Source organism: Trachemys scripta, chromosome 2, assembly GCF_013100865.1.
Source record: "Trachemys scripta elegans isolate TJP31775 chromosome 2, CAS_Tse_1.0, whole genome shotgun sequence".
Classification (NCBI taxonomy): domain Eukaryota; kingdom Metazoa; phylum Chordata; order Testudines; family Emydidae; genus Trachemys; species Trachemys scripta.
In genome coordinates, this window is record NC_048299.1 from 223,706,400 (window position 1) to 223,720,009 (window position 13,610).

The window sequence follows — 13,610 nt, forward strand, 5'->3', positions numbered from 1 at the left end:
CACAGGTGCTCTCACCAGGTTCAACAAATCCTCCTTAATAGTAGGAAGCCCTCTACAAGAGCGACCTACTTGGCAAAATGGAAAAGGTTCTCCCACTGGTGCGAGCCTCAACGCATGCAGCCTTTACAAGCCTCAGTTCCGTCAATCTTGGACTACCTACTGCACCTCAAGAATCAAGGGCTTGCGCCCGCCTCGATTAGAGTGCATTTAGCCGCCATTTCGGCTTTCCATCCGGGAGAGTTGGGAGTGTCAGTGTTCTCCAACCCCACAGTGGCCCGATTCCTCAAGGGGCTGGAAAGGGTGTTTCCCTACTCGCGCCCACCTGTCCCGGCGTGGAGTCTGAACCTAGTCCTAACAAGACTCATGAGTCCCCCCTTTGAGCCCCTAGCCACTTGCTCCCTCACGCACCTCTCGTGGAAGGTGGCGTTTCTCGTGGCCATCACGTCGGCCAGAAGGGTATCGGAATTGAGGGCCCTCACTTCGGAACCACCATATACAGTGTTCCATAAGGATAAGGTGCAACTGAGGCCGCACCCCAAATTCCTTCCAAAAGTGATATCACAGTTTCACATGGGGCAGGACATTTGCCTACCGGTGTTCTTTCCTAAACCCCATACGGACCCTCACCACCGCAGCCTACATACCCTGGATGTTCGAAGGGCGTTGGCATTCTACCTGGAATGGACCAGGTCGTTCCGCAGAACACCTCAGCTGTTCATTGCTATTGCAGAACGTATGAAAGGCTTGCCTATCTCGACACAGTGCTTGTCGGCATGGATTGTGCATTGTATACGCACCTGTTATGAGCTCGCCAATGTTCCGGCCCCAGAGATCCGGGCCCACTCAACTAGGGCCCAAGCGTCCTCAACGGCCTTCTTGGCGCAGGTCCCTATCCAGGAGATCTGTAAGGCGGCCACCTGGTCGTCCGTACATACGTTCACAGCCCACTACGCGATCCATCATCAGACCGGAGAGGACGCGATGGTCGGCCGGGCTGTGCTACAGTCAGTTGTACCTTGACTCCTACCCACCTCCAATGGTAAGCTTGGGAATCACCTAATGTGTAATGGACGTGAACAATCACTCGAAGAAGAACGAACGGTTACTTACCTTCTGTAACTGTTGTTCTTCGAGATGTGTTGTTCACGTCCATTACACTTCCCACCCTCCTTCCCCTCTGTCGGAGTTTCCGGCAAGAAGGAACCGGAGGGGACGGGTCGGCAGGGATATATATACCCTGGAGCGGGGCGCCGCTCTGGCGGGAAGGAGGGGGCCCTGCCAGCCCGACGGGAGCCGCTAAGGGAAAAAGTTTCCGACGTCCGTGCACGCGGCGCGCGTACACCTAATGTGTAATGGACGTGAACAACACATCTCGAAGAACAACAGTTACAGAAGGTAAGTAACCGTTCTTTTTCTCTCAAGTATCCTTTGGGGTTCCCCGGCTCTGGGGTTTGCCTCGGACTTGGGCTTTAAGCCGGGCTTAGACTGCGGCAGGTTTATGCCGAGAAGTCACCCGCACACTCTGTGCTTGAGATGTCTTGGGGAGAGTCACCTTAGGGACCATTGTAAAATCTGTAGAGAGTTTTGCCCCAGAACCCTCAAGGAGTGTTTACCATGCATGGCAGTCATGGCTGCGTTTCTGCACAGGCACTGGGTACAGGTGTTCCTGTATCTCTGACTGGCTGATCATGGGCCGCTCCAGGGCTCAAGAAGAGGTGCAAGTTGGATTCATCATTGCAACATTTGAAAAACTGGGCCTTCCCCTGAACATGGGGAAGTCCACTTCGTCCCCTGTTCAGAGGATAGAGTTCATAGGGGCAGTGCTGGACTCAACCCAGGCCACGGTGTACCTACTGGAATTGAGGTTCCAGGCCCTGGGCAACATCATTTAGAGTCTCAGGCAGTTCCCCACCACCACAGCAAGGAATTGCCTCAAACTCCTGGGACACATGGCTGCTTGTACCTGTGTGGTGCAACATGCCAGGCTCAGACTCCAGCCGCTTCAATCATGGCTTGCCTCAGTGTATCGGCCAGTCAGGGGCAGTTTTGGACAGGCTTGTGACTTTGTCTCACCTGGCCCTCAACTCCCTTCTGTGGTGGCTCAATCCATAGCTAGTGTGCGCAGGGGTCCCCTTTGTCAGCCCCCACCCGACACTCTTGTTGGTTGTGGGCGCATCGGACTTGGGTTGGGAGGTGCACCTTACAGACCTCAGGACACAAGGCCTCTGGTCTCAGGCAGAGCTTGCTCTCCACATCAATATCAGAGAGCTGAGAGTACGCCTGGTATGTCAGACTTTCCGAGTCCACTTAAGTGGGAGATGTGTATCAGTGATGACAGACAACACCAGCTGATATTCTATATCAACAAATTGTGGGGGAGGGAGGGTGTGCCAGGAAGCCCTCATGCTGTGGGACTTTTGTGTTGAGCAGTCAATACACCTGCAAGCATCATACCTTCCTGGAGTACAGTACGAGTTAGCGGACTATCTCAGCAGGTCGTTCCACGGCCACAATTGATCCCTACGTCGCAAACTCCATTTTCCATCAGTGGGGCTTTCCCCAGGTAGACCTCTTTGCCACACGGCATAATAGGAAGTGTCAGCAGTTCTGCTCCTTCCTGAATCACAGCCATAGCAGACGTGTTCCTCCTTCCCTGGGGAGGCCATCTCGTATACGTGTTCCTGCCTACCCCTCTCGTTCACAAGGTGCTCCTCAAGATACAGAGGGATCGAGCGGTGATAATATTGATAGCCCCAGCCTGGCCCCACCAACACTGGTGTACATTGCTCTTGGACATGTCTGTGGAAGCCCCAGTCACTTGGCCACTCTTCTTGGACTTGATAACTAAGGATCATGGCCATCTCCAGCACCCGAACCTTGAGTCATTACACCTCACGGCATGGAAGCTCCGTGGTTATACCCAGTGGAGCTTTCCTGCTCGGACCAGGTTAGACAAGTCCTCCTTGATAGTAGGAAACCCTCCACCAGGGCTACCTACCTTGCCAAGTGGAAGAGATTCTCAGTCTGGTCGGCACAGCATTGTTCGTCCCTGACACTCACCTCTATTCCACTCATAAGGGACTACCTTCTCCATGTCAAGCCGCAGGGACTGTCCAGGTCATCAGTAAGGGTTCACTTGGCCACCATCACTGCCCTCCATCCAGACGCAGAGGGCTGGTCGGTCTTTGCCAACCCTATGGTCAGCCGTTTCCTCAAAGATTTTGACAGGCTATATACGCAAGTTCGACAGCCGGTCCTGGCCTGAGACCTCAACCTGGTCTTTTCCAGACTCATGGGACCACCATTTGAACCACTAGCGATGTGCTTTCTGCTCTACCTCTCGTACAAGGTAGCGTTTCTGGTAGTGATAACCTCAGCCAGGACGGTGTCTGTGCTCATGGCCCTAACGTCAGAGCCTCCTTACATGGTGTTCTGTAAGGACAAGGTTCAGCTCAGGCCCCATCCAGCTTTCCTCCCGAAGGTTGTCCCCCATTTCCACATGAACCAGAACATCTTCCTCCCAGTGTTCTATCCTAAGCCACACTCAAGCGGCAGGGAGCAGAGGCTTCACTTGTTGGACGTCCGCAGAGCGTTAGCCTTTTACATTGAGAGAACAAGGCTGTTCCAAAAGTCTGTGCAACTTTTCGTGGCTGTGGCAGACAGAATGAAAGGTCTTCCAGTCTTTTCTCAACGAATTTCGTTGTGGATCACGTCCTGCATTCGAGAGTGTTACAAACTGGCAGAGGTACCTGCCCCTCAGCTCACTGTCCACTCCACTGGGGTGCAGGCTTCTTCAGCAGCGTTCCTGGTGCAGGTTTCCACCCAGGAGATATGCAGAGCGGCGATGTGGTCCTCCATACATACTTTCACCATGCATTATGCGATTACCCAGCAGGCCAGAGATGATGCAGCTTTTGTTAGAGCGGTGCTCCAGTCAGTGGACAACTCTGACCCCACTTCTGTAACTTAGGCTTGGGAGTCACCTGATGGGAATTGGCGTGAACAAGCACTCGAAGAAGAAAAAACAGTTACTCACCATCTCGTAACTATTGTTCTTCGAGATGTGTTTTTCATGTCCATTCCAATACTCACCCTCCTGCCTTGCTGTCGGAGTAGCCGGCAAGAAGGAACTGAACGGGTCGGCAGGGCACTATATTGAGCGCCATGGGGGCAGGACTCCAGAGGGCGCCCAGGCTGACCCTACGGATACTGCTAGGGGAAAAATCTTCTGGCTGTCCTGCACGTGGCGTGCGCACACCTGATTGGAATGGACATGAACAACACATGTCGAAGAACAACAGTTACGAGAAGGTGAGTAACCGTTTTTTCTTCAAAAAACAATGGAAATTCACTTTCCATAAATTTTAGTGCAGTGCCTGGTACCCTTCTAGAATGCTAAAAACATATATGCTTAAATCTCTGAAAATCAGAAAACAAAGGGTTAAGATGCACATTAGCCCTACACCACAACCTTTACTGTGCCTTCTTTCATCCTCCTCTAAGGCTACATCTACACTACGGGGGAGGGGGGTCGATTTAAGATACGCAAATTCAGCTACGCGAATAGCGTAGCTGAATTCGACGTATCGCAGCCGACTTACCCCGCTGTAGGGACGGCGGCAAAATCGACCTCTGCGGTTTCCCGTCGACGGTGCTTACTCCCACCTCCGCTGGTGGAGTAAGAGCATCGATTCGGGGATCGATTGTCGCGTCCCAACGGGACGTGATAAATCGATCCCCGAGAGGTCGATTTCTACCCGCTGATTCAGGCGGGTAGTGTAGACCCAGCCTAACAGACATCACAGTTCTCTATCCTTGCAGGTGATATGAACTGCTGAAGAAACACAGCACTGGAGGATAGTAGGAGAAACTGTCAGACCATGTCCTCACTAAGGCAAACCTTGTATTTAGGGCAGACTTAATGAACAACAGTTAGCTACATCTGGCTTATACTTGACCAATTCTGCTTTGCACAAACCACCCTAGAGTTTCCAAATGTTAGCACCTCTTGATCCTTGTCCCTAGGACTCCCTCTGGAATGTTTCCTGCACTTTTCTCTGCACTGAAGTACACTGTCATGTATGCTCCTAGGCTGCTACAAATCCCCTCCCAATAATAGACTATTCTGCTCCTCTCCTTGTCCAGCTCTGTAACAGCACAGAAACAAGGGGCAGTTGGAGTGCATGCAGACAAATGAGGGAATTCAGTGTTGTGGTACAATACATAACATAAGATGGCAAATTTACTTATTCCTCATGTAAGCTTATTATAGGGCTGACCTGACTGAAACATACTTACAGTACATCCCCCACCCAATGACTTTTGCCAGCTCTAGGGAACATAGTTAAGATTACAGGTCAGGACAGGATGGTAACTCTGGATTTCATGGTTTTCAGAGGTTTAAGTATTAGGTTCATTTGACTTTCTGGAAAGGGTGCTCAACCTTAATTGTGCATTTAGTTTTTGGGCAGTCAATTATATTTCCATCTACATAACAGAAATGTGTGTCCATGTCCATGCTAGATTGAAATGGCTGTCTTTTACTGTTTAGATGGCACAGGAATGATGGGAATGCAGCCTGCACCTAATATTGAGGATCTTCCAGGGAAAGTACCAGCAGATCAGGCTGTGTAAGTATTAGCTATGTTCATTTAATATTGTTTTAACTTCTGGTGTATTTGCTAACAGGGATACATCTTTGAACCAAAAGTATTAAAATAAATTCTTCAAACTTCTGGTCATGAGTTTCTGAAGTATAATTTAGCATATGAATTCATAAATGGATACTGAAAATAACAGAGGCTGTGAAAAAAGAAAAAAAATTCTCAAGTTTCACTTTTGTGTTTCAAGCAGGAATTACTTTTTTTATTATTAATTTTCTTTGTATCTGTTTTTTAAATTCAGAAGTAACATTGGCCAGAGAAACACAGGTGATAGACCCAGAGGTCTAGGGATATTTCCTGAAGAAAAACCAAAGCCCTTTAAAGAGTCAACTTTATCTTATCAAGAAGAATTGCAACAGCAGGTATTAAAAAGTTTGTTTTCTTACCAGCTAGGTATGCAAATTGAGATCTGAAAGTAAAACTGTGTTCATTCTTGTTCATCCACCGTCACCGATAATAAACATTTTGCAGTTGGAGCTTAGCTTACAGTTCAGTTGATAATGTATTTTGTGGAATAGAATTCAGCCCACTCTCCCTTAGACATGTGGGTTCTGTGGTGCTTGGTAAAACTTTGCTAGTAAAATTGAACAGATATGAGTCTGAATACAAGCAGGAACAGGTGGCTTTTGCCACTTCCATTTTCCTGACCATAACCATGCTTTAATACTTCATTGCAAACTTTCAGGTACAATGGCAAAGAGGAGACCAAATATAAATGTGCCCAGAAATGTGGTGGTTGTACTGTTGGTGTACTATTAAAAAGCCACGTGTAACAGCAGTGTAATCAAATATGCCTTTATACCAACACAGCAGAAAAAAGATATGTTCTTATTTTCTTTCTTGACTAAGTCTAATGTGTATTATAGATCAGTCAGACTTCACCAAAGCACAGCATCCCGTTTGGTCCAAAAGACACTTAATGACCACCAGTGACCTTTACCAACACTTTTCTTCTTTTGAATTTTGAAAGTTTGCTTCTTCCACCATCTCTAGTTCATGACATACTTCTAACCGTCAAAAACTTGTGGTGAGGGATTGTAATATAAGTTCTTCTAACTGAAAAAAATACAACATCATCTTCTTTTAAATAATGAAGAAATGAAAGAAGAAATGGGGGAGGGAGGAAAAATCTCCCCTTTTGATGGTCTATGTGAAAAAGGTATTGAAGCAAACAGGGACAACAACTGTTTAGCTTCTTTCATCCTCCCCAAAGCCTTTCACAGATTGCATTTCAGTGCTGCAGTTGGTATACAGCCATCTCTGAGGTGAAAGATTGTGGCCAAAAGGTACACAGGATTATTATTATTCAGTCACTGAGAGAACCCAGCACAATAAAGACAAACGAAAAAGATACTGTCACTATCTTGAAGGACTTGCAATCTAAGTAAGAATATGACTGTCAAGGGGAGGGAAAAGTGTATTACAGTTACAGCCATGAGAGCCTGTGGTAATTTGGGTTTGTTGCACATATCTTGGTGGTTAAAAAAATTATCATCAATAGCTATGATTTTAAAGAACTAGAGTAGTATTGGTAGTTCCTTGACTGGAAGGGGGGGCACATGAAAGAAGGGAAGTAGGGGAGACATGGAATGAATGTGAGTATATAAGAAAAGTAAAGGTCAAGGGAAAAAAGGAAGGGAGGTTGTAAAAGGATGAAGGAGAGAGCGAGTGTGTGGAAGGCAGAGAAGGGTAAAGAAGGGCAATAAAGAGGGGTTGTGTAGTGTAACAGAAACAGAAAAGAGAAAAACTATAGAAAAGTCTACTTGTGGTGTTAGGAAGCTGAGACTATAAAGGCTCTTCTCCTCATGCCCAGCTTGTGCTTGTCAAGGACACGGTCCTTTTATTAAACTGCTTTCAGAGGGGAGCTGGAATTTTGGCTTTGTTAAGAAAAATCTATGAAGAACACATTTATCATTAAATGGATGCTGTCAATCTGGAATTTAATCAGTTTTTTAAGGATTTGAAGTAGTTTCAGATACTGCACTTATCCTTCTGTTTTTTGGCAATATTTATTGTTTCACAATCATGATGATATTTAAAAATGTTTTCTCCCTCCTTGCTGTATGAAAGACCCATGCAAAGAGATGAAACTGACCCTCTTATCTGATTAAAGGAGAAACAGCGAGACTGGTACTGTCAAATGAACAGACTAAAAATAGAGAAAATATTTTTTCTTGAATCTTTCAACTACAACAGTATTAGAAATAATGTGTAAACATAATAGGTAAAAACATTTGGACTGAAGTGTGGTTTTAAAGTTGATGTCTTTTTGATCTTTCAAAACTCTGTTACACACATTTTGCGGAGGTTAGTTTAATAAGTTCTATCCTGCTGTCTGTGGAGGGAAAGAGAACTGAAGCAAAGGTGATATAGAAGTGAGGCATCAGCAAACATATCACCCCATGGCAGCACTATTTTACAAATGGTAGAGTTGTGTAACTTTTTATTGGGATTTTTATTTCTATCTGGCCACTAGTAAAACCAGATTGTATGGTTGGACTGATGACAATTTAGCAAAGTTCTGAGGGACCCAGAAAACTTTTCAAAACATTTAAAATGATGTTTAGGTTTCCAAAAAAATCTATGATAAGGTCTGATAAACTAGGCCTTTCCAGGGGTTAGAAGCAAGTGCTTGGGTCCTAGTGGAATATTGGCGATCTCTTATTTTCAATGGCATAGTTTCCATTCCTATTCCTATAGGATCACAAAATAGTGATCCTTTAATCTGTGATTGGTACAAGACAGGGGTAATGGCTGTCCTAGACTTGGAAGTTTTGTAGTGCGTGTGTCCCTGTGATCTATTTGTTATCTATATGTGTGAGTGTACCTTATGGCAAAGGTGTTTGGTAAAGCTGTACTCAGTATGTGGTTTGGAGAAGTTGGCTATGAAGTTTTTGTGACTAATTTGATGTGGATACCTAAGGGCTGGTCCACACTAACCCCCCACTTTGAACTAAGATACGCAACTTCAGCTACGTGAATAACGTAGCTGAAGTCGAAGTATCTTAGTTCGAACTTACTGCGGGTCCACACGCGGCAGGCAGGCTCCCCCCGTCAACTCCGTGTACTCCTCTCGCGGAGCAGGAGTACCGGTGTTGACGGCGAGCACTTCCGGGATCGATTTATCGTGTCTAGACAAGACGCGATAAATCGATCCCAGAAGATCGATTGCTTACCGCCGGACCCGGAGGTAAGTATAGACGTACCCCAAGAGTACAAAGGAAAACAATAGCACTCAGCTTACTCTGAGTTCTTTACTTCCAAATATATTTATTTTTATTAGAAGTTTGTGTAACTGAGTGTTATCCTCTCTTTAGATAAGAGAAAGAGAAGAACGACGCAGACGAGAGAAAGAGGAAAAGGAACGATATGAAACCAAGTTAGAAGCTGAAATGAGAAATTACAATCCTTGGGGAAAAGGAGGTGGTGGGGCTCCTCTCAGAGATACAAAAGGAAATCTTATAAGTATGTTTGAAAATAAGGGTCTTCTCTTTAAGACATCTATTGTTTTCTTCTCTTTAAGTTACTAGCTTTATTCCGACAAACATTTGTTATTCTTTGTATCACATCTTTGGTGTATATGGCACTGTACAGGAAAGGAAGAACACTTGGCCAGCGCCCTTAGAAGCGTGCAATCCTAGGAATCAAATCCTGTTCCCTTTATTTAAGGGAATGGTTTCATTGGCTTCAATGGAACTATTTTCCCTAGTAAGAAGAGCAGGATTTAAGTTGTCCATCTGTTTGGGATTAACAAGAAATGACAGCAGACAAGGGGGGTATTGCTTGTGTATTAATTATTCTGATTACTTAAGAATTCCCAGTTAATACTGAGGTTTGCTAAGTTCTTGTTCCAAGATCAGACACACTGTTGTTAAAATTAAAGTTTAATTGGGAACCCTGATGTGCACTGTTGCAACACACATACTTTTTGAATTTGCAATAGTTTTATTAACAGAATTAGCAAAGTTACAAACACTCCAATCCTGCAAGGTAGGTAGAGATACTACAGAATGTGCTCTGAGCATCTATATGCTCTCACTATCCCTTGCAAAAGGACCAAAAGGGTTAATTATCCTAACCACCATCACTACCACCAGTGGTCATCATCCTGGCGTCTCCCAAGAGTTACATCTCCCAAGGCACACAGGCTGGGATACGACTTTTATAATGTGTTATGCTGACACCACCATACCTAATGCATATTCCATAGGGGTTTCTCCCCTTTTCCTTATTTGTATTTCCTTACCCTACTAATGTTGGGGTGCCCTTCTCCCACAGATTAGTAATCTGTTGACCTCAAGTTTATTAGCATATAAATTAGTTACCCTGGCACTCTTATGGTCAGACATCTGCTGATGATACTAACTTTAAATATCCCAAGCTGATATAAGCTAGCATCTTGTGATTACTTGGTGACAGTTTAGTCATTACAGCGTTCTGTCTTGTGATATCTTATGATCTAGGGTTACTCCTTGTTAGCTACTTATGCTAAGGCTTTTGGGCCTGATGCTTTATTTGCTAAACTATTGTCTGACAGGCCTTGTAAATTCATTATATTACTGCCTTAACTTATACCCATGCTTTACCTAGCAAATACTTATAACTATAGGCTACAGGGGCAAGAAAAGGCAACAGAAAAAGTGGAAAGGATTGCTAGATGAAAAGATTTCCAGTATGTTAGGCCCTGTAATATCTATTCGTGTGTTTGGTGTGATATACTTTAATTTTAAATGTTTCCATAGGAGCAGTACATTACAACAATATCACTTCTAATCATGGAGCCTCTACTTGGGACAAATAGACTAAGAACAAATCTGAATGAGTCCATAAAGGGAAGTGGAATATTATTTGAGCTTGCCCACTGTGATAGCCTTGTAAATTGTCATATAAAGACAGTCAGATACTAATAATATTCAGCATTTATTTATTCTTTGTGTTTTGCAAAGTACTGAGTACTTAATCATCACAGTACCTTTGTAAGAAAGAGATGGAGATAGACAAACAGGGAAACTGCAACACAGGGAAATAATTTATCCAAGGCCACAAAACAAGTCAGTGGCAGGTCTGGGATTAAATTTTAAGTTCCTAGGTCCCTATCCTGAGCTCAGTCCCCGAGATCAGGGTAGCTGAGAATGATTGGGAAAGGCACAAGTTACATTGTTTACCATGAGCTCTTGAACAATAGTTTCTGTATTAAAAAAACAAAAACAAAACAGAACAAAACAAAATACCATTAGAGGGGAAAAAAAATTTTTTGTTTGACTTTCAGCAGGCCCAGTCAGATCTGTTCACCTCAAAATAAAATGCAGTGGAGGTCAAATTCATTCCAATACAGAAGGTCTCCTATACTATTTGCTATTTGAGCCAAATTTTCTGTCTTCCTCTCACAAGACTGCAGAGCAGCTGTGGAGCCCCTTCGTAGAGGTTGCTTTATCTCAGTGGGTGAAGTAGCCTTTATGGGCTTGTATATGGTCCTCTCTGTGAGGAGAGATTGGAAGATCTGCATAGAAGAATACTACCCCTGTTTTCACCCCTCTTATTGGCCTACCTACACACCATTCCTTCCTGCCCTCAGTGCATTATTGTGCAGGAATCTCTTACCTAGCTGGCCCTGCAGCCATGGAGAAGAGGGGTGGATTTGTCTGTACAGACTTAAGTGATCCCTAAGGTTTTCTGTGGGTAAATTTTACTGTAACAAGCACTTTTTCTCAAAGAAGCCTAATTCCAACAATGTATTTTCATGCTTCTTCACCGCTTGGTCATTTAACCAAGGGGATAATAACCTGAGTAGCACTGTTAGCATTATGTCTAGGTGTTCTTGTAATGTGTAAAAACTCAAAGGTAGGGGTTTTGTATTTTTTTTTTTTCTTGATGCACTGAATGCCACTCATGAGTCTTCAAAATAAGTGAATGTTTGATGATTACCCTCAGGAAGGGAAAGTCAGTTCTTCTAATATAAGTAAACCTCCTATTCACTTTAATGTACAAGTCAATTCCCTCTGTTGTTTCAAGGGTTTGGGACTGCTCAATATGTAATATTGAGAAATGCCCAATGCAAAGCACAACTTGGTAAAGGAAAAATTAATAGTTGTGGCTCAGAGCCTGTTATCATGCTTAATCTGAATTAGTACTTTTATAGTGCTCAAAATTTCAACTTGCAGTTCTTGTTTCTCCGTGCAAAACTATATTGACCTAGCTGTTTGGTTTAGGCTGAATCATATTCTGTTTGACTCTAATTCTTCTTGCATTTGAAGTGAATGCCCAACAAAAAAAATGGGAGAATTTCTGAAGTCTGTGTGCATTTCATTATTATATCAAAACTTCAATATAACATTGAGTTAGAGTACTTGATGACCTCAATATAAAATACAGCTGAATTCAGGACCAAAGCAGTTTGTTTGGAAATTAAGGCTAGCCACTGTGTGGCTAAAATATAGATTTAGGAACCTAACTTTTAGGTTCCCAGTTTCAAAATTTTTGGCCATATCCACAGCTTTGTGTGAAATGACATGGCATACCGTGTTATATGTAAATATGAGTTATTACTCCCATATATATGAGTTACTTTCTATTGTGTATTCCTTTTTCAGCCCAGTGAAAATGTCTGTTGACTGGGTTTGTGTACTGTGTTTATAGTAATTTCTAAATAGCTGCTTTTAAGAGAGGAATATCCAGCCTTAAGTATCCAGACAGATTAAAAATGGTCAGTAACAACAAATGCAGCTGCCCTTAGAATTGGTTTTAGTTTAGCTATTACTCTTTTCCAGGTATATGATAGTATAACAATTGCTCATTGGTGGCATTCTCATAGCACATGATAGGTTTCCATTTATCTTGGCAATTTCTCCTTTTTGCCTTGTAAATATTTTGAAAACCTATTAATTTTTAAAAACATTATTGGAGAGAATCGTGAATTCATAGGTTGGTAGGCTGCTTTGCGGGATCCTTATCTACCTACAGATTATATTTTTAATATCTCAAATTAATTTCAAATGTATTCCTTACAGAACTGCTAAAAAATTGCTCATTGTCTGGTTAGGTGCGGAAATAATCCGTTAGCTGGCAAAGGAAAACCTGAATTAAATCTTGCACTGTTACATAAAACTGGCAAATGTTATTAACTAGTTCTACTAGAACTTCGCTCTTTGAACTATAGTACAATAATCTCTCACTTTGAGATTTTCTGCTCTGATTTGCAGCAAGGGGACTCAAACTGATATTTGAATAAGTAGCTCTGTAGTGCTACTATACTAAGATTAGTAGAGCCTTTTGCTAGTAATTCTTTGTATTGGCAAGATTTGAGCCAAAAATATTAACAGTGGACAAGATTTGTAAAAGTGATTGATGGTTTTGGGTGCCTCCGTTTTTCTAACACACCTTACAGGGGCCAGTTTTCAGAGGGTGGGGCATAGCACTTTCTGAAAATTAGGACTCTTTAAAGTGTGTCATATTGGGCACCCCATAATCATCACTTATGAAAAATTATCAAGTGTCTTTGTAGTAATGAAAATAGCGCCTGTAAATTATGTTGAAAAATCTGTAAAAATAATCACTAGACAAATTTCAGACTTGGTATGACCTTGAGGATACCACATATTGTGAATGTATGTTTACATATCACAAAGCAGAAGCTGGATTATTAAAGAAGGTGAGAAGAACCAATTAACATGAAATGATGTACAACATTCAATGTGCTTAGGAGAAATGAAATAAGCAGCATAGATACTTTGATTTAACATTATTGAGTATTTTACAACCTTTTTAACAGAGTAGTATTTTGGAAACAAACACAGTCACGACACAATGGGTCAACTGTCATGCTTCAAGCTTTTTACCCTTGCTTTTTGTGGTGTTTTCTGCTTTTTGCTGTGAAGGGTCATTGCTGACAAAAAATTTTTGAGTAAAAAGTCGTTGGTAATTTATTTCCTTGTTCAGTAAGCTCCAGGT

The 13,610-nt window shown here is 43.1% G+C and overlaps 1 protein-coding gene across 5 annotated transcripts in view; it reads left to right on the forward strand.

Annotated features, from left to right (window-relative positions):
• Positions 1 to 13,610, forward strand: part of CSPP1 (centrosome and spindle pole associated protein 1) — a 141,489-nt gene that overhangs the window by 65,457 nt on the left and 62,422 nt on the right. For all 5 annotated transcript variants that reach the window (XM_034763047.1, XM_034763051.1, XM_034763050.1 and 2 more), the window contains 3 exons: positions 5,552 to 5,630; positions 5,905 to 6,025; positions 8,981 to 9,128. In XM_034763047.1, coding sequence (XP_034618938.1) covers positions 5,552 to 5,630; positions 5,905 to 6,025; positions 8,981 to 9,128 — 348 coding nt within the window. The remainder of the gene's footprint in view (positions 1 to 5,551; positions 5,631 to 5,904; positions 6,026 to 8,980; positions 9,129 to 13,610) is intronic.